Below are 27,016 nucleotides of genomic sequence, written 5' to 3' on the forward strand. Positions count from 1 at the left end.
GATCATACCATGCTCTTCCTCTGCTCATCCTTCTCTCTCAAATCTTAACTGGTTCCTTCCCTTCTGCCTTCAGATACACCCAAGCCCACCCCACATCCTTTAAAAAAAGAGAAAGAAAAGAAACCCTTTCACTAGACCCTACTGTCCAGTTATTCCCTACATCTCTTCTCCTTTTCTTATCCAAGCTCTTTGAAAAAGTTGTCTTCACTGCCTTTAATTATTCTCCACACTCTCTTTTCAGCTCTTTGCCTCTGGCTTGAGTCTCATTACTCAACTGAAGCTGCTTTCTCCAAACTTACCAATGATCTCTTAATTTTGTCTTTGATGATCATTTCTCTGTCCTCATCCTTCTTAGAACTGTCTGCTGCATTTGCCACTCTTGACCACTGTTTGCTCCCAAATACTCTCTCCTCATTTCTCTTACCTGTTTCTCTTGTTTTGAATGCTGTTTTGTCTTTGTGGATTCATCTTCTATATCACACTTCCTAATTGTAGGTTCTCCCTAGATTTTGTCCAAGGCCCTCTTTTCTTGTCCCTCTATACCAGTGGTTCTTTGAAGTCCATGAACTTGGTTTTGAAAATATTTTGATAATTGCATTTCAGTATAATTGTTTTACTTTGTGAACCTATGTATTTTATTTTATGCATTTAAAACATGATTCTCACATGTCCATAGACTTTACCAGATTACTAAAGCAGTCTGTAACACAAATGTTAAAAATTCCTGCTCTTTTTTTGCTCTGTAGGCTACCTCATCACCATCATATTCCTACAGATTACTCATAAATCAATCTCTTCAGCCCTAGTCTCTTCCCTGAGCTCCAATGTCACATCACCAATTGCCAATTAAAAACATTTTGAGCAGAGCCTGTGCAAAACTAAACTTGTCTTTTTTCCAAAACTCTTCTGTTATCCAAACCTCCTTATTTCTGTCACAGGCACCAGTCTATTATTTATTAAGTTCCTACTGTGTGACAGGCACTCTACTACCCTCCTTCCAGTTTCCTTTTGTGGTTTTATCCTTCATTCTCAAAGTGGACCATGACATTAGGAAGATAATGCCATGACTTACAAGTTAATTGGATTTAAGTGAGGGAGGGCTCTGCGAAGTCACTAGCCTCACTTTATTCTCCAGAGCCATCTGGGTCCAGTGGCCAGATACAGGGCAGGACAACTGGAGATGGCCTAGGATGTAGTGAGAAATCTTCCTTTTTAAGCTAAGGTCTTTAGGAATACTTAAGAAGTTAGTCCGGGAGTGGCCCCTTTAATGCAAAAAAAAAACAAAACAAAACAAAACCTAACAAACTGGGAGGGGAAGACCCTCAGGGTTTCTGGCCAAAAGAGAAACATTTACTGTTTGCTTTCACTCTGAACCATCAGAGTGAACCACTAAGTGGTGCTTGGTCAGGGATCTGTTGTTGGCCAATCAGTGAGAGCCTGAGGAAGATGATGCCATGACTTGCAAGTGAGTAAGATTTAAGTGAGGGAGAGCTGTGCAAAGTCACCAGCCTCACTTTCTCCTCCAGAGGCATCTGGGTCCAGTAGCCAGATATAGATCAGGGCCAGTGGAGATGGCTCAGCTCCAGGTTCCTAGCTTTGTAACCATAGCGTTCACCTTGACTCCTCATGCTCTCTCACCCAACATATCTAGTCAGTTGCCAAATATTACTGTTTTTCCTCCTGTTCTTCTCTCTCTTCACACAGTTCTCTCCTTATTTCAGGTTCTGATCATCTCTTGCCTGTATTATGCAACAGCCTCTAATCCCCCTGCTTCGAGGCTTTCCCCACTCCAGCCATTCTACACTCTGCTGCCAAAGTGATTTTCCTTAATTGAACATCTGATCATGTGGCTTTCCTCTTCAATAAACTCCAATGACCCCCAGTAACCTCTATAATAAACTATCAACTATCTTCATTTTAAAACTCTTCATCTCACTCCTACCTGTGTCTCCATCTTCATTGAACATTACTTTCCCTTCCACACTCTGTGATGTAACCATATCCACATTCTGTTTCCCATCTCTGGGTCCCCCTGCCCTGTAATACACCTTGTTCTCCTCTCTGCCTCAGAGATTCATACTCCTTTAAGCTGCATGAAGCTTCTGCCCCAGAGCTTTTCCTAGTGCTGCCCTCCACCCCTAGCTACCGTGTATTTAAATACATTGTGGGTTTTGGGTATTTATTCTGTATACACTTAATGTAGTCTGCCTTTTTCATTAGAATGTGTTCTCTAGATGAGGAGTATTTGTTTTATTGTATTTTTATCCCCAGTGCCTAACATTGTGCTTGTAATAAATGCTCATCCCTGTTACATTTCACTGAACTTTTTGTCAGCATCTGTGATTTCTCCAATATAGGGAGCTCCCTCCTGTGGAAACCTCCTCCTCCGATACACACCTGCAGCTTTTCTGTAGTTTATAGGCTGAATTGCTGGGGTGGGTGCAGATGAGAAATGTAGCAACTAATTTTGCTTAGTGCTTAAGGATTTGAACCCAAGTGATTAACCCAAATCCGGTACTCTTTCCATTAAAACCAATTAGATAATCCATGTGTTAGTGGTATCTGTCATGTTGCCTAGTACCACGCTGGGTACATTGGGAGTAAAAAAAAAAAAAGACCAAGTCATGGTCTCGATACCCAGTTCCTTAAGCACCGAGAGCTTTAAGTGACTTACCAAGGTCACCTAGTAAATATGTCATCAACATGACTCCAAAGCTAGTCTGTCTGTCTCTTTCAATGTCAAGTGGACAAGTAATATATTAAGAAAATCTATTTTAAAAAATATATAAGAGGAAAGATAGTAAAGGAGATACCAGTTTGTTTTTTCCAAGGCAGGAATGCAAAGCAGGTATCTTCTGAGCCACACATGTAAAATCCATTGAAATTGAAATTATAGGGCTAAGTTAAAATTGCCTAAAAGTGTCTGTATAATGACCTTTCATTGTTCTTACTTCTTCCCTTGGGTCAAGGAGAACAAATTTAATCCTTGAATTTAACAGGTCATTGAATCACTTGAAGACAGCTTAGAGTTATCATGTCGACCTACAATCTTCTTCAAGCTAAACATTTCCAGTTCAGTGTATAAACATATACAACATAAGCATTTAGTATGTGCCAGGCATTGGTTGGCAGTGGGCATGCAAAGTCAAAAATGAAATACTCCTTCACTTCAAGGAACTTATATTATTTGGGGCAAATTCCATGTGCTTAGATAAGTAAATACAAATTAAGTATAACTTTAAATCTCACATAACTTGATCCTGAGGCCCTTCTTTGTCCTGATTACCCTCCTGGGGATGCTCTAGATGTGGTACAAGAACACATCACAATTCTCCAGATAATCTCTGATCAGGGCAAAGTACAGTGACACCATCTCTTTCCTAGACCTAGACACTGCCTCTCCCAATGCAAGCTGAGATGGCATTAGCTTCTGTATTGCACTGATGACTTCAGGCAAGCTTACTATGTCTATACACCCAAGGACCTTCTAGATGAACTGATGTCTAGCTATATTATACCTTTCCCTTCTTTTATTTATAAAGTTTATTTTTTAAAACTCAAGTGTAAGGCTTTAATTTAGCTCTATTTAATTTCTTCTTAATAAAATTTGCTCAGTATTCCAGTCTAAGATCTTTTTGGATATCAATTTTACCATCCAACATGTTAGCTTTGTGTCTTTAAATTTGATAAAGGTATCGTCTCCGTTAGATACCTCTTTTCCAATTTATCTTTGAGCCTTTGATGATCATTCTTCAGGTCTGGCCATACGACCACATCTGCATCCTGCATTCTGAATTTCATGTGCTTCTTGGCTAAAGTATAGGTGAACTGTTTAAACTAGCCTCTTGATCTACCAGTCTAGAAGCCCTGTTAAAAAATGATCTGCTGATGAAACCAGGATGGCTTTTTGTGCATATAGTAGGTACTTCATGTATGCTGCTGGTCGTTTGATTAACCTTTTGGGTCCTCGCTTTCCTCATCTCTTAAATAAGACATCTGTGGAATCCCTTCCAACTCTTATATTCTACAGATAATAAAAGAATTTCCTCTTTCCAATGACTGCACATAGCCAATTGTCAGGAGCAGATTTGAGCATCTGTACGTCTTTCATTGTGATAGTGGCAGGACAAAGCATTTGTAAGTCCTAAACAAAATCTGGAAATTGCTTACCCTTAGATTTCTTGTCTATAGGAGGCTAATGTTAGTCAACTTCTTGTAAAAGGATTTATCGGTTTCAACATATGATTCACCAAATCTGGTTTTTATAAAGCCTAAATGCAACCTTAATTGGTTTTTCTTAGTGTAGGTTATATATTTTTTCCTTTTTAATGAGATCTCATTTTAGACCAGAATATTGGGCTACTTCCAATGGGACAAATTTTAATACAGGTAATTGTGGGATACTGTATTTTGTTTTTGGAGGAAGTGACTTCACAGTTACCAGATGGGGTAAATAGCATTTCTTTTGGGAAAGTAGGATCTTTTCTACAGGGGTGACCTGTATTCAGACTAATATGATAAAGATGTCACAGCCAACAGAATTTGCTGGCATTAGCAATCTGTTTATTTTAAAAATACTGTCAAAAAGTGTTATCACTCCTATCCTGTGTATTGTGTTGTAGGACTAATTGACTCCTCCTGAGTCCTGATTTTGCAGTCATGTATAGCACACATTGTTACCAGTAAATGCAGAAACAGAATATATATAATTGTCAAGCATTTAGGAAAATATTGGTGTATAAAGTCTTGTGACTTGTCATGTGCTTGTTTTGCATTTTATTACAATTTGATTTAAGAATGGGATTGAAAAAGCACCATTTGGCAGCTCCACATTGTACTGTTAAAAGAAAGGCCATATATTACTTTTATTTACTTCTCTTATTTTTAAGTGATGGTTGCTTGCTTCTTTCAAGTTAATACAACTTTGATTTTTTTTCCTTCCTCCTAATACTGTGTTTGTTTTCCAGCTTCCTGTCTTAAGAGGATCCTTGCACATTGGTTATGCTTAAGGAAAAATGATGGAGGCAAGTATCAACTCTTTGCAGTCTGTGGAGTTGCTCTGATTATATTTCTGGGAGGATCAAATTGGTCCAAAACAGCAAAAATTGTCCTTTTTAAGAAAAAATGACATATATTTTGAGATGACTTCTGCAGAATTTTCCACTCAGTCTTTGATAGAATTTTTTAAAAGCATGTTCATTTTGTTACTTAACATCATTGAATTATTTTTGTTTCCTGTGAACTAAAGTATTTGTTAACTTATATAGCTGTTTTTGGCGAAATTATGGTGGATTTAAACATTGCTTAATTTTTTTCTTTGTGAAATTGGCCCAGTGAATTAAAAGCTGCTAAAAACTGGCATTTAAAATAGCTCTCATTTCTCCAATCAACAATGATTGGTCTTCTTAGAAGTTTCATACTCAAAAGAAAAGGCTAACATGACATTTGACTACAAAGGCAATTGTAGTGAAACATAGGGTTATACTGTTTTCCAAACTGTACACTTGGCTTCCTAGTTGGTCTCATGTTCTCAAATTGAGAATTTGTTACCTCAGATACGTTTACTTTGGGGGAATTTTACCTCCTGTGCAACAGTGGTAGCAGGACAGTTTGGAAAGATGAAGCAAGGAGGCCTGAAAAAGTTTTGTTTTATTTAATTTTTCCAGATTTTGACTTCCCAGATATCAAGTTAATATTTCTTACATAATAATTCTGTCTCAGGTATCCTTGGACATTCAACCTTTCTTAATATTTTTGCTTATTTGTGAAGTCACTGTTTTATCAATTTTTAAAAAAATCTGTCACTCCAGAGGAAAGTTTAGTTATCTTCCGAATGTTTGTTCATTCCTTCCCATCTGTCTCTGAGTCATAAGGCTAGTACATCTGATGACTATGAACATCAGTAAGTTTAGAGAATTAGAATAATGTCATAGATATTTTGTTATTGTTTTTTTCTTAAAATTCATAAGGTTTTTCCCACAGTCTGATTTTAAGGCTCAACCCAGTTTCTTTCAGGCTTAAGAACTGTGGAACAGTGCTGCTTTGCATGGCTTTGAAAACCCTTGCCTTCAGAATTCCTGGCATTCATTACTATTCTGCTAATTGATTTTTGTTGCAGCAGCAAAGACAATAAGTATGAGCCCAAGCCTTTGCTATAAAATTTATTTTTTCCTTCCCTCGTTTGCCTCTATAATTTTGGCATCCTTTTCTTGAAAATAATAGCTATGAATACACTAATGAATTTTTAAAGTTCCTATAATTAGGTTGAGAACTCATTGTTTAAAAAGGGTCGAAGTCTGTTTTCTCTAGAAGAAACAGGTCATTTTATCACTGTCTAAAGAAACAGATTTGTTAAACTAATACATTTACAATATTTCATATGGGGCAAGTGTCTTAGGCATTTTGTCACTAAGGTGGCCTTGACACTGCTTCATTAATTAGGGCATTGTTTTGTCTGATTCAGAGTGTTTTATCTTTTAGAATTTTTCTTTCAGATGGAAAATTATGTGGATTATTTTGCTGATTTAACACTGTTAACTCTAGAAATCTCATCTATGTGCCCACTTTCTGTTCCTTTAAATTCCTCCCCTCCCTGTTGCAGCCCAATGACTAAGTCATGCTGCTTCAGAGTTAAGTACTCTTATTGGATTACATTGAGATACATGGCCTCATGTCTCTAAGCAGCTCAAAGTGTTTTACCAAGTAGAAATAATCCAATAACTATTTATTGATATAAGAAATTGCAGAGGAAAGGTAAGCGTAATTCTAGAATCTAGATACACATTATTAATTAACCACCTCTCTCCCTATCAGGAGCCCCAGAAAATCCCAATAGAAATTTGGTCCTGTGTTGCTTGTAGTTACTGACCCCATGAGTGGATCACATTTTGGGGGGGGGCTTTTGCTTATATGCTCATTCATTAGAAAGATTACAAATGTATACACATGTACACTCTCAAATTAAGGAAAATATAAAAGTAGTGAGTGAGCGGGACCAGAGTCTTGGGGAGAGATCGTGAGATATTTTCTTCTACCTTCTGGTGCCATGGCCACAACCCGGTCTCTGTGTTGCCTCTGCCTCAAGCTGGAAGACCTTAATGACATGGGGAGGAATTTTTAAAATTCTGCCTTCCTAGTTTCTCTTGCTTCTAAGAGTCTCAAAAGAAGTATGCAGTGGGGGAAGAATGTATGAGAAGGCATGGACAATGTAGATGACTTAGCGGAGAAATCGGAGGGCTTGGAATCACAAAGGCCTGAATTCAAATCTCCCCTGACACTTGCTAGCTGTGTGATCTTGGGAAAGGCACTTAACTTCTGTTTGCCTCAGTTTCCTCAAATGTAAATGGGAATAATAATAGCACCTACTTCCCTGGTTTATTGTGAGGATAAAATGAGTTATTTTGTAAGTGCTTAGCACAGCGTTTGGGGCCCAGTAGGCATTATGTATGTGTGTGTATATGTGTGTGTGTACACACACATGCACACACAAACATTATTATTAATATAATAGCTGTGTTATGTTCTACAATATTGGGAGGACCTTGGGTTAATAATAGGAGGTGAATGTGGAGGAATTATACCTCTTTACCCCTGAACCACAGTAGACATAAAGGGTTGCCTACAATTTCCCCCTGTTGCATTTAAGTGAGCTGAAAACCCTATTTGGCCCATAGGCATTTCATCCTAAATGGAGTCCCTAAAAGGCCCATACTATACAAATAAAGGTTCTTTAATTTTACCAGTGTAGCTAAGAACTTGATGAGGGAATAGCATTGAAAAAAAAACAGATAGAAAATTAGGGAGACATTCATTCTCCCTTCAGTAGCTTGGATATAGGAGAATGGAATTTCTCAGCTCCTGTGGATAGACATTTAGGGCTTGTTTCACTCTATGCCTGGCAGCACTAGAACTATTAACTCACGTGTTGCTTTGGTGAAGTGGCTGTATTCACATTACGCACGTTATCATACCATCCAGGGAATACTGAATGAATACTAGATTTCTAATTTACTCAGGCATCCCAGCAACACAAGCTGGATACGAGTCCGGTTGGTAGATATGATACCTAACCTTATTGGAACCTAAAGCAAAACTTTATGTCTTTTTAACCAAAGTTAAAAGTTTGAGATGCCTAACGAAATTACAGAAAAATATGGAAAGAAATACTTCCAAAAATAAGTTATGTGATATTTTGCCTTCCAGCTTTATATTACATAAAAGTTATTAAAATGAATGACCTCAATATGTGTTGCATTTCTAATGGCACCTGGTTTACCTGCTGATGCTGCCTTATGCTCAAACTAAAAACTTACTTTTGCAGTTCTGGGTTATAGATTTCCACCATCAGTGGAAATTAGCACATTCTGCAAAGATCAAACAATATGTTCATTTTTGCTTGTGATATCAATAACTCATGGCAGTTTAGCTAACCTTGCATTTCCCTAGTTTCAGCTTCCTACCTTTAATATCAGGATATGATTTATAGTTGACTGTTCTTTTTCCTCTATGATGCTTCCGTACTCAATCCCATTCACTTTGTTGCCTTCTTTCCTTTAATTTTTTGTGGATGTAGGAGTAGCTTCTATCACACATGACACTAGTCTCAGGGAAAGGGGTTTTTTACAGCCCTCTTTCTCAATAACCAGTGGCGATTGAAGCTCTATTTTCTGTGGAGGCTGATGCTGCCTGGACCATTAAGTAAGCTGGTATAGAAAAAGGCCTTTCGTGCTACAAGCAAGATTTTTATTTCCTTTATCTGCTTTAACATGTCAGCTCATGTCCTTGATGAATATGAATGGTAATGTGAAATACCTCAAGATTTTATGGGAAAACATACGACTGTGACTGAGCAGACATTTTCTATTATCTTTTTGCCCTATTCAGCTGGGATATGGCATATTTGATAATTAACTACAGTTATGATGGCACAGATCAGGTATCTGTTTAAACTAAATATGTATGCATTATAGATAGTCTGATCTATTTGACTTCGAGAAGTAGCTTTTCTGTCACTTTTCTGCTGTAAACGCTTGAAATGGTCCCTCTAGTATCTAGTTCTCTACATTAAAAAGAAAAGATACTTATTGTTGCATTTTTTTCACCCTCTGCTTTTGCTTTGGACTTTCTTTCTTTAGCTGGAGAATAGACAGCTCTTTCATAATTTCATCATATGCAATTTGGAAGTCTATCATTTAATCTCTGGATATGATGATAAGCATTATTTTGGCTAATAGCATGTTTTCAATTTTTTAATTTAATCTGATAGTTTTTTGCATGGATTTATAATATCAGCTTTTTTTTTTCTAACATTAGATAAGCATGAGATCTCCGTCGCACAGCTGCATGTGTAGGCACAGTTGAAGCAGTTGCCCGCCTGATTGGTTGACAGTATTGATGTGTATTAAACAAAAAACAATTTAAAGACAGGCAACATCTGTATTTATGAGTTTGCAAATAAGCCTAGTCAGAGTGTACTGATGGAGCCTTCTGGCAATGAACAGTTATATGATGACCCAGATCCTGGAGGCAAACCCCAAGATCCAGAGGCCAGAAAGCCTCCTGAAGCAGAGCAGAAATTGTCTAAAATGACCCACAATGCTTTGGAGAACATTAATGTGATCGGCCAAGGCTTGAAGCACCTCTTCCAGCACCAGCGCAGGAGGTCTTCAGTGTCTCCTCAGGATGTGCAGCAAGTCCAGGCTGATGCGGAGCCTGAGATGGATCTGGAAAGCCAGAGCTCCTGTGTTGATATTGATGGTGTCTCCACCCACCCCACAGCTTTGAATCGAGTACTGCAGCAGATCCGAGTGCCCCCTAAGATGAAGAGAGGCACGAGCTTGCACAGCAGGCGGGGCAAGCCAGATGCCCCAAAGGGCAGCCCTCAGATCAACCGGAAATCTGGCCAAGACATCGCAGTGGTGGTGCAGTCCGGCCGGCCTCGGTCCTCTTCTACTACTGATTCTCCCACCAGCTCGGCTGCAGTGGACATAGCGTGTGCTGCGTATCTTCCTGGGGAGGAGACAACTGCAGAGCGGGTAAGTTAGCCTTGCTTTGTTATCCTTCTTTTTGTTTGCTGGCTTCCAGGCATCTGACTTTTCTTTTGGGGGGGATTTCTTTGTAATCTTGTAAACTGGTGGAATATTTTTTTGCTTCAAGTTAAATAAGTAGAATGGATGTGGACTGAGTTTCAGGTTTCTGTTCTTTGTGTATTATTTGACTGATTTGTACCTGATTATGAAACTCAAGTTCTAGTTCAAAACTGTTAATGACAGATGCCTCCTTTTTATTTGCTAAAATCACTTACTTGTATAGTATTGGAGCCAATGAAAATGGCTTCTATACAGTTAGTATGTGGTATGAACAGGAATTCATCTACATTTGATAGGTTTTGTCTTCAGTAGCCAAGTAGCTCCGGGCTCATCATTCTGAATTAAAGGACTGGATTTTGGTGCGTGCTATATGGGGAGAAGTCCATTTCTATTACCTATACAGCACAAACTTAGGGGTATCTGCTCCTGTATAACTTTCAGTACTGCCTATGCTCTAGGGATTGAAGAGAAGCAACTGAGGAAAAGGATTGTTTCTTAATTCATTATTTTTGAATAAAAGTCTTTTGCCACATCCAGATTTGTCATACCAGATAGATAGTGCTGGAAGTTACTTAGCAACTCCTTTTGGCTTATGTCTGATTTACGTGAAAGAAGATGAGTTCTAATATAAAATTTAATCAGTCAGCAAACATTTTTAAAGAGCTTACTATATACCAGGCACTGTGCCATATACTGGGGATGCAAAAAATGGCAAAAACATTATTACCCTCAAGGAGTTCATTCTAATGAGAAGATAGCTTGCAAATAAATTAGTACCTGCAGAGGCAATGGAAGATCACCATCTTCCTTCCAGGTGAGAAGACTGGGAAAGGCCTCTTACAGAAGCTAGTGTTTCAGCGGAGTCTTGAAGGAAGCCAGGGCTGATAAGAGGCAGCAGTGAGGAGGGTGAGCATTCAGGCACATGTACAAAAGGAGATGGAGTAGCTGATTGCAGGGTGTGCAGAGAGGAGTAAAGTACAAGATGTCAAACTAAGTACTTGCTGTTTGATCCTGGAGGTGATCGGGAGCCTCTAGTGTGAATGGTGGAGGAGTATGTGACATGATCCCATCTGTAGGTACCTCAGGAGACCAAAGCCCAGGCCTGAGGAGGTGAGGACTTGTACTATGATAGTGGCTATGGGAGTGGAGAGAAAGGGGGCATGTAAGAGACAGGTGAGGTAGAAGCTGTAGTATTTGGCAATTGATTGGAAATACAATCATGTGGAATTGGGGAAAGCATCTCACCATTTTGTTTATGAGGATACTCTTTATGATGAGAGGGAACATTTAGCTGGTGAAAGATGACCCACAGTTATTAGTGATAAAAACTAGTAGTGCAATAATTCTTGTAGTTACTAAACCTTCAAAAGAAGGAAGCCTTGTAATTTGGGAAAAGAGATTTTGAGATTAGAAGTCTTCATTTTAGAAGAAAGAATATTTTTGACATGAGCTATGCTTAAATTTCCATGTTGCTATTCTCTAAAACTGCCTTAAAAACAAAATGGAAAGATTAATTTCCAAGGTATTTTTGTAAGACCTGGTCGATGATCAAATAGCTGTTCCATTTCTGAGAATTTTAAATTGACTGTGTAATCTTAGAATTAGCAGGCTAGGTGACTGTCCAAAGAGGGTTTCCTTTTAGCGATCACAATTCAAGTCATTTGAACAAGGATTTTATTCAATCATTCTGTATTAATACTTGTAAATATTGATCACCGGCTATGTGCAGGGCAGGAGAGGCAATGTCGTGTAGTGGGTAGAGGGCTTGCCTCTGAGTCAGGACATTTTGTGGTACATTTCCTTTTCTGGGACACCCTAGCTTTGTCAAGGTGGGTAAATCATTTATCCTCTCAAGGTTCTGTACAACTTCTAAGACTGAATTGCTTGCGATAACAAAGTATACACTGTTAGAAAGAGTTTCTTCACCTGGTGCTTCCTGTGCTGATTGCAGTCACACCTTTGGTCCAGAGGCAAGATTTGGGCAAGGCCTTGGTGGGAATAACCTGGTAGATCCTGGGCATAAAAATACTGAAACAAAACAGTCCTTTGCTCCAGGAGCTTACGTTGGGGGCAGAGTGGGAAAGATAGCATGGACATAATAAACAAGCAAACACAAAAACTATACAATGTAAATACTAAGTAATTTTGAGTAAGGGCAGGGAGAGAACTCATTGGGGAAATCAGGAAAAGGCCTCAAGTAGGTGGGTGGCAACTAAGCTGAGCCTTAAAGAGAGCTGGGGATTCTGAGAAGGTGGAAGTGAAGAGGGAGAGCTCTGACAAAAGCAAGGAGGTAGAAGATGAAATGCCATGACCAGGAAACCGCGTCAGTGGCTGGAATGGGGGGGGAATAATGTGAAATCACACTAGAAAGTCAGGGTGGAAACTAGTGGAATAAGAACTGAGGAGTGAAAGGGCTGAAGTGGGTGAATAGAGAGGAAATTGAAGAAAATGTTTAGTCCTCCATCTGGGGCCCCATGACGCAAAATACAAGTGGTGGTGTTGGGGTTTGGTCTCTGCCCGCCCAGGGGCACCAAGAACTGTTGTAGTTTCATGATACGTCGTGGTGGAACCGCCTCAGAGAATTCAGTCAGACCGGTCTGATCCATGTGTAGGCATTTGTTGAGATCGATGCCTCTTACGAAGCAGGCTAAGTTCCAGGAGGAACCAACAACTTCAGAGAAAGCAAGGTGGACTTTTATAGGGTAAAGATGCAGTTACATCACAGAAATTATGGATATCAAAAAGGCAGGAGGCTTTGTGAAGGGATTAGGTGATAGGTGAGGGGCCCCAGCCACAGCGGAGCTTCCCATGTGATTACCCACAGTGCGTACAAAAACCCACTGCGGGGGTAGGTACGTATGATCATGATATGATAAGCCTCTCTACGTCACAAGTTCACTCCAGGTCAGTTCTTTACTATTACTGCACAAGTGCCTACTTAGGGAAAGTCCCTTCTGTTGTTCTGGGGTCCACATCCTGCTTGGGCATCCTCGTGCTGCTGCTTTCTCATTGGCTGAGTATTGTGGTCCTGTCTGAGACTAGATGGATGGGATTGTGGCTGAGTGCACGGACACACCTGCCGTTCTGTGAGAAATGTGATTTCATGGACACAGCTGTCGTTGTAGTGAGCAGTGAGGCGTATATGAAGTTAGGATATGGAGTGTGGGGGGGGGTAGCGGCTCGGTAGGTGCGGCGTTGGGGCCGGGGGCAGCTTTATTAGGGTTCCATCCGTAGGCGGCTCTTAAGAAATGATTGTTGCCTTGCCTTGACTTGTTGTCGCCTGTGTACATTTGGTTGAATCCCGCCGCTTTTCCCTTTTTTGTTGTCTTGAGAACCGTTTGTCTCATTTCTTTGTAAGCGTGCCTTGGATTGTGATGTTTCAGCTGGTGAGCGTGGTGTCCCTTATAGTGAAGTAACTTTGTTAATGAAGTCTTTTCTCTTTTTCGTCCGTCTGCTGTCTTCCTTCCATTTGCATCCTGAATGTCTCTGGGTTGGCTTCATTTAGTTGAATTTCTTGCCATGCTTTTTTTTTTTAACTTGCGTTTCCTTCCATTCCCATCATTTCTTGCTGTCCTCTAAGATAATACAACTCATGATTTTCCTTAGCCTTCAATGTGAGATTTTACAAGTACATTTATATCTGAACTGGTTTTGTCTGTGGCTGTCGTACATCTGTGCCAGGGAAGTAGACCGTATTTCCCAAAGTGAGTTTCTAGGCCTTTTCAGTCACATTCTGGTGGTAACTGATTTATATCATTTTGCCCGGAAGTTTAACCTATTAAATTTGCATCAGCATGCTTTCCTCCATCCATTTCCCATTTTTCAGTGGTAGTATCTTATTTAAATCGGTCATATTAAAGTTGTTTTAACTGTACAACATGTCTTATTCTGTTTTTATTCTATTTTCTTCTTTATTTTGATCTTTGCTTTTACTGAGTAGATGGTGTGACTGTACACTGCTAATTCATAAATGACTCCCACATCATTAACAACTTGTTTCTTGCCTGTTAACATGTAATTGCTTACATATTTCATGATGTTACTTGGTGCTTGCCGTGCGTTCAGCACCTGGAGGTGTTTTTTTTCCAGTCTGTAATCCCTTAATGACTCTTCAGAGCCTTTCCTAGCCAATGATGGTCCAAATGAATTGAAGAATAGTGAGACTATCTTGTCTTGTGAGTTCCTTTCTTACTGTTTAACCACATTTTCCAACTTTTTTTGTACCTTCTTCTATTTCCATCTTTGCATTGAAACTAATAAGTATCAAAATTATTTTTATTTAATTTAGAAGGTCCTAAGTTCCATGTAGAACTCTACCTCTTCATCTTCTGCAGTAGATATTGTTTCAGAAGCTTCAGTTATTTTCATAGTGTTCTTTTTGCAGATATTTTGAGCTAGTACAAAGTGACCAGATGTCGAAGGGAATATTTCTTGTTAACCTGTGGATGCCTGATGAAACCAGCTCTAGCAATTCTTTTATTTTCTGGTTTCTTTTATAGGAAGACTTTAGGTTTGAGTTAGCCTTATGAGTCACATGTCCACTTGATCAATGCACAGGAGCTTGAACTTAAGAGTATCAAAAGCTGTTACTATTTATAGATGGTATAAAAACTATGATTCTTAGCTCTCTTTGCTCTTCCTTCCACCATCCCTGCCACTATAACTACAAAAGGGGAAGGTTGCTGGAAGGACTGAGGACCATTTTGTATTTTTGTTTCAGGGGTTGACAAGGCCAAAGAATTCATCACTAAATGGCCAACCCACTGGTGAGGAGGCTGTTCCTCGGAAAGTTAATACTGCACTTGAAGCTTGTAGCCTTTTGAGCTTGGTTGAGCCCTCTTAGGGCTTGTTCTTTGCTGGCAGAGCCTTGGAGAATGCAGGGTTACATCCGTGTCAGGAAGAGCCATTAGACTTTATCCTTGACATAAACTTCATCTACCAAAAATCTGTAGGGGAAAGGCCTTTTAAGTTTGTTAAAGTATTGCCTATTTAAATATGCTATTTATAGTCTAATGGAAGCTGATAGCTTTCTTTCTAGAACTGTTCCCAAGTAATGATGCAGCAGATGCCAGACTTTAGGAATATCCTTTGCCATGGTGCCAGAAAAGCCCTCAGAAAAATGTTCAGTGCCTTTCCATCTTGCACGACAGTAGCCTATCATTCATCTGTCCCACTTGCACCAAAGTTTGTTCTGTATTCTGCTTGAAGATGGCAGGTCCTGCTTTGTCAGAAATAACATTTACAAATTATTTATTACTAAGGGCTCATTTTATCTAAGGTGGTGATTTAATAGTAAAGGAAGGAGTATATGATGCGGCCATCAGGGCATGTTAAGATCAGTTTTTCTTTTCTTTATTTTCTTTCCCTTATTCTTATGACTGCTAACTTCAAGCTAAAAGCCTGAAGAAAGACTGTGTTAAAGTTCCTAATTTGCCAAATAACTCAGGAAAGTAATAAATAATTTTTTAATTAACTAGATGTATGTCTGTGTATGTTGAGTTACACAGCAAGTTTCATTTAAATAATAAGAGCTTGCACATACTTCCATTCCTTGTATCCCCAGTACTCAACAACAACAGGAAGGAGCAGCAGCAGCTCGGGCGCTGCATAAACGTTTAACGACTGACTGACAGTACCTCATTTTATCCTCACAGTAGCTGTGGGAGGCTGGTGCTTTTATTTTTCCCATTTTACAGATGGGGAAACTCAGAGATAAAATGACTTGCCCAGGGTTACACAGCTAGTTAGTGTCTGAGGTCAAATTTGAACTCGGGTCTTTATGATTCTAGGCCCAGCTCTCCATGCCTCTGGTTCCACAAGCTTCCTCCACAGCTCCCATTTAGCCCACAGAGGTAGAGAGAGAGAGAGATTGAGCAGTAGCTTTGTACATGAAAATAATATACATTTCTTTAATATGGAGCTTTCTGAATAGTACCTAAAGTTATCTTTTTTCTTGGAAAAAATGGTATATTGAAAGAGGGCTTGTATTCGCAAAGGGGTCTTCTGAGAAGACCAAGAGAACAAAAAACGACATTTTTACTTTGTGCATCATCAAGCCTTTGGAGGGTATTGCTGTTTTCTCTGGGTTGGTCTTTTCTGTCGTGTTTTGGTAGCTGTTGCCTTTTTTCTGCTTTATATTCATTGACTTGAGTTGTCTGGGCTCTATGTGGTTTGAGTCTTCCACCATGCCCACTTGCTCCCAGTCTTCTTTGCAGTAGAAATTTAGTATAAAGTCTTTGGTTCCTTTTATTAAAACAAAGGCAGTTTTATAGTACACAGTTTGTATTTACTGAGCAGCTTTTACCCTCCACATTCTCTGAATATTTTGTGTCACATTCTTTTTTATCTCATTGAAGTTGACAACTGTCCTTCATGTAAGTATTTTGAAATAATGATGTGGCACAAAACATTTTTATGTTCATATTTAAAACTATTTTTCTGTAATCTGGGTGTGTTGGGTTACTTGATCAGGGAGGGTTTTTGTGTATGTCAGGCTTCAGCTGACCCCTGAGAGCACAATGGATGATCTAGACAATAGCATAGAAGAAGGGGAAGGTCATTTGAGGTAAATGGGGTCAGAGAAGGTACAAAAGCAGGACATGAAGAGTGTGTTTGAGAATGGGGCTCTCTTGTCTGGAGGTAGAGCTGCCTGATTATTTCTGGATGTCAAGTGCTCTTCCAGTTTAGGACTTTGTCGGGTCTTTTGGGTGTAAATTGTGTAGTGGCAGTAGCAAGTAGTCTGTGTTAACTAAATGAAATTTCAAAGTAATTGTGAGATAAGTGGTTTTGATTGATGTATTGTGGAGAAGGCCCAGAGTCATTAAATTGTAAGTTCCTTGATTATCTCTTATACTATTCATTTTTGTTTTCCCTTTAATGCATAGTAAAGGAGTGATGTGGGGTTTTTGGTACAGTTTGGTGCTCCATAAAATTTTGTTGAATTGTTTTTTAATAGAGAAGTAATGACATAGGTAAACTGATAGCAGTATTTTATCAAAATGAATCTGAATATCTAGAGAAAAGAGAAGAATTAAACTAGCCAAACTGAAAGACTAGTTTAGAAAAGGCTTTCTCACCTGGAGTATAAGTTAGTTGCTGATACTACCTTATCAGCAGAGAGCTAGCACCCTTTAAGAAAAGAGGTTTCCTGTAAAGGTCAATCGATCAGTCAACAAAGATTTATTAAGTATATATGATGTGCCAGTCACTATATCCAGAAGATAAGAGTTGAAGCCTAATGCACCTCCAATTTTACCATGTTTATTAAATTACTTACAATTTTTGAAAAACTGGCAACCAGGAAGTACCATCAAAGTAGTTTTGAATAGCTAGAGAACCTTGAGAAGGTACCTCCCAGACAGATTTCTGGTGAGATCAACTTGACAGAGGCGCCCTAGGTTGAAACCAAGCTGTAGTTAATAAAAATCCACAAGGAGTAAAGGATATACTAAACTTTAGAGTAGTAATCCTGAGAGGAGAAACCCGAGTCAATGAAAGAAGTAAGGAGGGTTTTGAATTCAGAATAGGATCATTGGTGCATATAATGCAGCCCAGTTTCCAAACTCAAATTTCTTTTTTTTTTTTAAATTCCTTTTTCAAAAAATTATTGACAATATTTTCATATCACCTTTATTTCCAAATAATATCCTTCTCCTTCCCATGGAGTCATCCTTTATAACAAAGAGTAAAAAAGAATGAGCAACAAAAGGCAATTTAGCAAAACTAAGCACCATATCAACCAAGTCTTATGGTAACAAAGACAAATTTGTGCATGTAAAAGGTTTTTTTCTTTTGCAAGTCTTAATTTCTTCTATACTGCTTATGAAATTTAAAGTTGAAAGTTGGGTGGTGGAATAAGGTCATTTTAAATAGAGTTTTAACAAATTTTGCTTAATTCTATTTTGCCATTTGTTCACAAGGGCATTAGAGTGAGATCTGTATGATTGCATATATAGCGTGAACCTGACAATGCTTTCATGATAATTTTTTATATATTTTATTATCCCTTATACATTTTATAATCTCTGTTGGTCAGCATTAATTAACAACTTTGTAGAAAAGCAAAGAGAACAGAAACTTTTCTCACTAATGTTGAAAAGTTGTATTTCAACAAAAGTATTGACTTGCAAATTGTCACATAGCTATCTGCATTGATGATGTGAAACTATTGGAATAAATTAAAATTTGTAATTTTTTTGCGAAGTACAACCTTCCTACATTAAGGAAAAAAAGTGTATTTCTGCTTTCTTAACTTTCCTCCAAAGTCATTATTATTAGCTCTTAAATGAGAGTTAAAATGTATAAAATAAAATATATAAATAAAAAGATAAATATAAAGAAATAAAATAAAATGTATAAAAAAGCATGAAAGTGTTTCTTGAACCAAGGTTCATTCTACTAGTGTTCTGGATTTTTCATTTATATCCAGGTTTCAGGCATCACACATGCGTTTTGGATTATTGAAGTTGTTAGAGTGATTTGTGGTGTGAAATTAGCTTGTTGTTTTTTAAAAACATTTTCTTTTTAATGGTGGGCTTAATCATCAACAAACCTCTTAATATGCAAAGAACAAGAAAGACTTGTATGAGAAAATTAACTCTTATTACATCATTTTTTAAAAGACATATGCAGTAAATTTACCAAGCTGTTAACAGAATTCTTCTATAGTATAGGAACATCCCTTGCTATACTTTTTCGGGGTTTTTTTTTGTGCACTTAGAAAGGTTTCCTGATGTTTTTTTTTATGTGTCTATTACTATCTCTTACCTACCCAGATCCACCTTCCCCAGCTTTTGTGAAGTTGTGGGCTAACCTTCCAGCTGAAACAGCTGCCTTAGAGTAATAACAAAATGAAATGTGTTTTTGTATAACAATATACATTTTCTGTGTTTTCCACATCGTATGATATATAACCTCATATTCAGCTTAGAAGTAGAAAACTTTTAAAAAGCACATTTTAACACTGAATTCAGTAGATTCCCATTATAGCATGGACTTGGATACTCGAAGGGCTGAATCACATTCTCTGAGTCATCATTATAAATGATAAAAACCTGTATATGACTTAGTTATTCTGTAAAAGCTTGTGTCAAGATTTCAAGTTACAAAGCAGGAGTCATCAAAACCATTTGGTATTGGTTAAAAATAGAGAAGTAGATTAATGGAACAGACTAGAGAACATCAGAAATAATAGAACTCAGTGTTTGACAAACCTGAAAACAAATTACTTGGGAAAGAACTCTGCATTTGATTTTTAAAAACTACTGCAAAAACTGGAAATCTGTAGACACAGTGACTACCCGTTGATTTGGGGGCAGCTAGGTGGCACAGTAGAGAGAGTGCTAGGCCTAGAGTCAGAAAGACCTGAGTTCAAATTCAGCCTCACTTACTAGCTGTGTGACCCTGGGCAAATCACCTAAACCTGTAAGATGAGCTGGAGGAGGAAATGGCAAACCTCTGCAGGATCTTTGCCAAGAAAACCCCAAATGGAGTCATGAAGAACTGGACATTACTGAAACAACAGAACTTCTAACAATTCAGTGCCTGGAGATGGTTAAAATGCTAGTATATTGATGTTCCGAGATATTATTGTTCTGTATGAAAAGACACATTTGAGGAATTCTGAGAAAGTGAGATTGCCCTTCACCGACTCTGTCAGTATCTTGGATAGGTCTAGTCGCTGAAATATTGTCTTCCTATTAGTGTGGACGTTCCTTGAGGGCAGTGCCTGCATTTTTGCCTTTCTTTGTCCCTCTGTGGGTTAAGCTTAGTGTCTTTAGCATAGCACTTAATAAAGCAATACTGGTTAACCGATGTATTTGAATGGATTCACACAGAGTGAAGTATGCAGAATGAGGAGTACAACATTCACTTTGACATTAATAATGTAAACAAAAGCCCTAAATGGAAGCAGTACTCCGATTAATCGAATGATTAATCACTGGTCCCAGAGGGCAGACTTCTCTCTGTAGGGAGATGCAAGATCTAGATTGGGAGCTTGTAATTTATGGTTTTCTTTGTCACAAGAGAGAGTTTTCACTGATGGGATATTATTTGGGGAGATGAAAATAATGCAACAACAAAAGGAATCAGTAAAACTTTTTTTAAAAAAAAATGGCAGAAAACAAATGCAGAAGAAGCTCAGAGAAAAGAGATACATTTTGGTTGAAGTTCCAGAGGTGGGCTTCATGGAGAGGGTGGGACTTGAGCTGGACTTGGAAGGATCTGTTTGTGAAATCACAAATAAGAAGACAACTCAGGAATGCATTTTTTTATTTTGTTTTTTAGTTCGGTGCTGGTGTTCCATTGGTGTAGGCAGGTCTGGGTCCTCTGTCTAATGAGATGCTGTCCATGGCCCCTGAATGATGATAGCCATCTGAGGGGACACATGAATCATCTCACTATCTTATTATGTAAATAGTTTGTTCTTAGGTAGTCCTTTAGCATGGCTTGCTCATGTTTGCCTTTTTATGTTTCTTTTGACTTCTGCAAAACTCTGGTCTTTTCATTGTGAATGCTTGGAAGTCCTCTATTTCAGTAATGGTCCATTTCCCCCCACTAGGATTATACAGTTTTGCTGGGCATTCTTGCTTGTTAAGCCTAGATTTTTTGCTTTCTGGAAAATCATATTCCAAGTTCTCCATGCTTTTTACAGAAGTGGCAGATGCAAGTCAACGACTTGCTAAAGGAGACCCAAAAAATACTGAAGAAAATAACACCTTGAAAAAAGACTAACTCAAATGGCAAAAGAGCTCCAAAAAGCCAGTGAGGAGAAGAATGCCTTGAAAGGCAGAATTAGCCAAATGGAAAAGGAGGTCCAAAAGACCACTGAAGAAAATACTACCTTAAAAATTAGACTGGAGCAAGTGGAAGCTAGTAACTTTATGAGAAATCAAGATATTATAAAACAGAACCAAAGGAATGAAAAAATAGAAGACCATGTGAAATATCTCATTGGAAAAACCACTGACCTGGAAAATAGATCCAGGAGAGATAATTTTAAAATTATTGGACTCCCTGAAAGCCATGATCAAAAAAAGAGCCTAGATATCATCTTTCAAGAAATCATCAAGGAGAACTGCCCTGAAATTCCAGAGCCACAGGGCAAAATAGAAATTGAAAGAATCCACAGATTGCCTCCTCAAATAGATCCCAAAAAGAAAACTCCTAGGAATATTGTCACCAAATTCCAGAGCTCCCAGATCAAGGAGAAAATACTGCAAGCAGCCAGAAATTATGGAAACACAATCAGGATAACACAAGATCTAGCAGCTTCTCCATTAAGGGATCTAACGGCTTGGAATATGATATTCCAGAGGTCAATGGAGCTAGAATTAAAACCAAGAATCACCTACCCAGCAAAACTGAGTATCATGCTGCAAGAAAAATATGGATTTTCAATAAAACAGAGGACTTTCAAACTTTCTCAGTGAAAAGACCAGAGCTGAATAGAAAATTTGACTTTCAAACACAAGAATCAAAAGAAGCATGAAAAGGTAATCAAGAAAAAGAAATTGCAAGGGACTTACTAAAGTTGAACTGTTTTGTTTACATTCCTACATGGAAAGATGATGTGTATGATTTATGAGACCTCAGTATTAGGGTAGCTGAAGGGAATATTCATATATATATATACATATATATGTATATATATAATGTTTATATATATATATGTATATGTGAGTGTGTATATATGTATATATGTATGTGTATATATAGATATAGAGAGAAAGAGAGCGGGCACAGGGTGAGTTGAAGATGAAGGGAAGATATCTAAAAGAAATAAAATCAAATTAAGGGATGAGAGAGGAATATATTGAGAGAGGGAGATAGGGAGAGATAGAATGGGGTAAATTATCTCACATAAAAGTGGCAAGAAAAAGCAGTCCTCTTGTAAGGGAAGAGGGTGCAGGTGAGGCGGAATGCGTGAATCTTGCTCTCATCGGATTTAAATTGAGGAGGGAATAACATACACATTCAATTGGGTATCTTACCCCACAGGAAAGTAGGGGGAAGGGGATAAAGAAGGGGGGATAATAGAAGGAAGGGCAGATAGGGGGAGGAGATAATCAAAAGCAAACGCTTTTGAAAAGGGACAGGGTCAATGGAGAAAATTGAGTAAAGGGGGACAGGATAGGATGGAGGGAAACATAGTTAGTCTTTCACAACATGAGTATTGTGGAAATGTTTTACATAATGATACATGTGTGGCCTATGTTAAATTGCTTGCCTTCTTAGGGAGGGTGGGTGGGAAGGGAAGAGGGGAGAGAATTTGGAACTCCCCCTTTTTGTTTTTTGTTTTTGTTTTTTTTTAAGCATTTTTTGTATTTTTAGTTTACAACACTCGGTTCTACACAATTTTGAGTTCCAGGTTTTCTTCCCTCCCTCCCCAAGACGGCGTGGAATCCCATATAGCTTCCACATATAACTTCACATTGAATTAATTTACACACTAGTCAAGTTATGGAGAAGAACTGTGATCAATGAAATGAATCATGCAAAAGAAGAAACAGGACCAAAAAAAAGAAAACCAACCCAAAAACAAAAACAAAAGAGAGAAAAAGAAAAAAAAGGGGGGGGGGAAGGCTATCATGAAGTGTGCCTCAGTCTGCATTCATACTTTATAGTTCTTTCTCTGCATGTAGATAGCGTTCTCCATCGTGAGTCCTTTGGAGTTGTCTTTGTACCTTGTGTTGCTGAGAAGAGCAAAGTCTGTCAGCAAAATCCATATATCTGTGGTTGTGTATAATGTTCTCCTGGCTCTGCTCCGCTCACTCAGCATTGTGTCGTGTAGGTTTTTCCAGGTTGTTATGAAGTCCGTATCATCCCCACTTCTTATAGCGCAATAGTATTCCATTACCTTCATATACCACAGCTTGTTCAGCCATTCCCCAATTGATAGGCATCCCTTTGATTTCCAATTCTTAGCTACCACAAAAAGAGCTGGTGTAAGTATTTTTGTACACATGGGTCCTTTTCCCACTCATGTGATTTCTTTGGGATACAACCCTAGAAGTGGTATTGCTGGGTCAAAGGGTATGAACATTTTTATAGCCCTTTGGGCATAGTTCCAGATTGCTCTCCAAAATGGCTGGATCAGTTCACAACTCCACCAGCAATGTAACAATGTTCCAATTTTCCCACATCTTCTCCAGCATTTATCATTTTCCTGTTTTGTTATTTTAGCCAATCTGACAGGAGAGATGTGGTATCTAAGAGTTGTTTTGATTTACATTTCTCTAATCAGTAGTGATTTCGAGCATTTTTTCATATGCCTGTAGATATCTTTAATTTCTTCCTCTGAAAACTGCCTGTTCATATCCTTTGACCATTTCTCAATTGGGGAGTGATTTGTATTTCTATATATTTGGCTCAGTTCCCTGTATATTTTAAAATGAGGCCTTTATCAGAGACACTAATTGTAAAGATTTTCTCCCAATTTTCTGCTTCCCTCTTAATTTTTGTTGCATTGGCTTTTTTTGTACAAAACCATTTCAATTTAACATAATCAAAATTATCCATTTTGCATTTTGTAATGCTGTCTATCTCTTGTTGGGTCATGAATTCTTTTCTTTTTCATAAATCTGATAAGTAAACTATTCCTTGCTCTCCCAAATTACTTACAGTATTAGCCTTTACTCCTAAATCATGAGCCCATTTTGACTTTTATTTTGGTATATGGTGTAAGATATTGGTCTATGCCCAGTTTCTGCCCTACCATTTTCCAATTTTCCCAACAGTTTTTGTGAAATAGTGAATTATTAGCCCAGAAGCTGGCCTCTTTGGGTTTATCAAAGAGTAGATTGCTATAGTTGTTGACTTCTCCATCTTGTGTTCCTCTCCAATTGCACTGATCCACAACTCTGTTTCTTAGCCAGTACCAGGTAGTTTTGATGACTACTGCTCTGTAGTACAGTTTAATATCTGGTATGGCTAGGCCACCTTCTCTAGCCTTTCTTTTCATCAATACCTTAGATATTCTAGACCTCTTGTTCTTCCAGATGAATTTTGTTATTATTTTATCCAGCTCTGTAAAATAATTTTTTGGTAGTTCAGTTGGTATGGCACTGAATAGATAAATTTAGGTAAAATTGTCATTTTTATTATATTAGCTCGGCCTACCCATGAGCAACTGATATTTTTCCATTTATTTAGATCTGACTTTATTTGCGTGAAAAGTGTTTCATAATTATGTTCATATAGGGCCTGGGTTTGTCTTGGCAGATAGACTCCCAAATATTTTATAGTGTCTACAGTAACTTTGAATGAAATCTCTCTTTCTATCTCTTGTTGTTGGGCTTTGTTAGTAATATATAGGAATGCCAAGGCTTTATGTGGGTTTATTTTATGTCCTGCAACTTTGCTAAAGTTGTTTATTATTTCAAGTAGTTTTTTACTTGATTCTCCAGGATTCTCTAAGTAAATCATCATATCATCTGCAAAAAGTGATAATTTAGCTTCTTCTTTGCCTATTGTAGTTTCTTCAATTTCTTTTTCTTCTCTTATTGCTACAGCTAGTGTTTCTAGTACCAAATTGAATAGTAGGGGCGATAATGGACATCCTTGTTTCACCTCTGATTAGAACTCAGTTTTAAAAGCAGATGCTCAAAAAAAAAGTTGTTTTTTGCATGCAAGTGAGAAATAAGATATACAGGGAATAGGACATAGAAATCTGTCCTGCCCTACAAGAAAATGAGGGGAAAGGGGATGGGGGGGAATGTGGTGACAGAAGGGAGGGCTAACTGGGGAACGGGGCAATCAGAATATATGCCATCTTGGAGTGGGGGGAGGGTAGAAATGGGGAGAAAATTTGTAACTCAAAATCTTGAGGAAATCAATGTTGAAAACTAAAATATTAAATAATAAAATAATTGTTAAGAGAAAAAAAATTTGTTCTCTAAAACTTGGACTCAATCCAAAGACTTCACACAAAGAACTAGAAGGCCACACGTGTCCTTAAGGTCCCAGGTTCCTCACCCCTGCTCTAGGTAGTTTCTGCTACCACCTTGTAGAATTTGCCCTGTGGAGTCTCCTTTTCCATTGTTCCTCACTCCAAAGCAATGCCCAGTTATTGCAGGTGTCAGAGAAGACACTGTCCCATGATAGGGACCCTCTCCCACCATACCTCTGATTATGTATCTTTTACTGGTTACCTTCCCCCCCATTTGCTTCAAAACTTCCTCCCTGGGTCCATGCTTTCCCAGTCTTCCAGGTGCCAGTTGCTCTTAGGAGTCCCAGCTTCTAAACCTCATTAAGTGCGTTGAGTGGATTTTCCAAGCACCAGATTCCCCAGACCATATCTAGCACAAGGTCCCCATCTCTTTTCAAAGACCATGTCTCTTCATCTGTAAGTTCATTCATCAGTGGAACTCCCTCCTACCACCGAAGCAGAACCTCTTTCCTTTTGCCCCTTTTCACTGCATCCACTCCCCTGCAGGCTCTTCTCAGTCTCCTCTCATGCTGAGCAACTCATCGTTCACTAGTTACAGAGTTGGTACTGTATGGTTGTCCACTCTTGTGCCACCAGCAGTCAAAGCTTTGTAGCATTGGTGCCACTGGGTTGTCTACCCTGGTGGCACTAGTTCAGAGCTTTGCACCGTTTGGGTTGTCTGCCCCAGGCCGGGCTGTGTAACACTAATTCTACGAGGTTGTCTGCTGCTGCTTGCAATTTTGCTTCTGAAGAGTTTTTGGAGAATAAACTTATAAAGAGCCAGGGTCTCCTCAGCCCTGCAGAGAGGGAAGGGGAGCCTGTTGCATGGAGCCGAGTTTTGTTTCAGGCCCTTATATCATTGGGTCTGCTAAAGCAGCCTTGCTGCCAGGTGTGTGGGAGGTGGGAAAGGATGCTTCTGAGCTCAGGGTCTGTGAACTGATGTTTATAGGTTTCTTTTTAAACCTTCTTTATGAATTCTTCATGTCCTAGACAATGGATACAGTTGAAGTTGCTTTATTTTTGGTGCATAATTTCTATTTTGGAGAAGTTAAAAACGTTATGGGGATCAGAGGAAATTTCTAGTCCTCCATCTTGTTGCTCACATCAACCAGAAAACTCCACTTCACTGACCATTAATTATTTATCCCAAACTCACATTTCCATTAAATATTTTCCTAGTTTATATTTTATATTTGCACATAATAATAACTTGTGTTTTGTGTTAGTTTGCAGGTATTCATCTTTGATCCTCAAAGCAGCCCTTTGAGATAAGTGGTACATTGCCATTATGAGATTTAAGAGAGGATAGTTGGCTTTGGCTGCATGGCTAACAGGTGGTCCAGCTGACAGTTGAACCCAGGCTTTCTGACTCCAAATCAATTGCCCTTCCTACCCCACTGTTTATCTGTGTTTAGATAGCTACTGGCAGACAGTTGCTGGAGGATGAACTTTGACGAGAGATCATCTAAACATTATCAATCTGACTTCTCATTTGTGGGGGAGGGAGTAGTTGGGGAAAGTGGTAGGGAAGTATGTAGTGACTAAAGCAAATACATCTTTGTGTGAAGTGATTGGTAGAAATCAAGCAAAGGAAAAGAAAGATGTGCATGGAGTTTTTGTGAGTAATAGTAAAGAGCCAAAGCACTATGATTCAGTGAAATGAGAGTCAGGAGACTTGCAAATGATACAATTTCATTCTTTCCTTTGGTAGGCAATTATTAAAGGCCTATTCTGAGTACATTACTGTATTGGTTCTATAGTAGAGAGGTGTACAGAAGACACAGCTTATGCTTAGGAGGGAAGGAAACATGCACATCATTAACTGGAAAGCAATCACAGAGCTACATAACAGGACTGGATGGCCTGGGAAGAGTTGTAGATCCAAATACAGAGGTTGGAAGGGCGAATTCTTGGAGGAGATACTTTCTGAGCTCTGACTTTGAAGGAAACAGTGGCTAGAGATTGGAGGGTTTTACAGGTAGTGAGAATATAAACAAAG

The 27,016-nt window shown here is 38.6% G+C and overlaps 1 protein-coding gene across 1 annotated transcript in view; it reads left to right on the top strand.

Moving 5' to 3' along the window:
* Window positions 1-27,016, top strand: part of TMCC1 (transmembrane and coiled-coil domain family 1) — a 291,947-nt gene that overhangs the window by 78,225 nt on the left and 186,706 nt on the right. Inside the window, exons 2-3 of the mRNA XM_036739243.1 lie at window positions 4,968-5,024; window positions 9,313-10,034. Coding sequence (XP_036595138.1) covers window positions 9,477-10,034 — 558 coding nt within the window. The 5' untranslated portion in view covers window positions 4,968-5,024; window positions 9,313-9,476. The remainder of the gene's footprint in view (window positions 1-4,967; window positions 5,025-9,312; window positions 10,035-27,016) is intronic.

The sequence above is a fragment of the Trichosurus vulpecula genome, chromosome 9, assembly GCF_011100635.1.
Source record: "Trichosurus vulpecula isolate mTriVul1 chromosome 9, mTriVul1.pri, whole genome shotgun sequence".
Lineage (NCBI taxonomy): Eukaryota > Metazoa > Chordata > Mammalia > Diprotodontia > Phalangeridae > Trichosurus > Trichosurus vulpecula.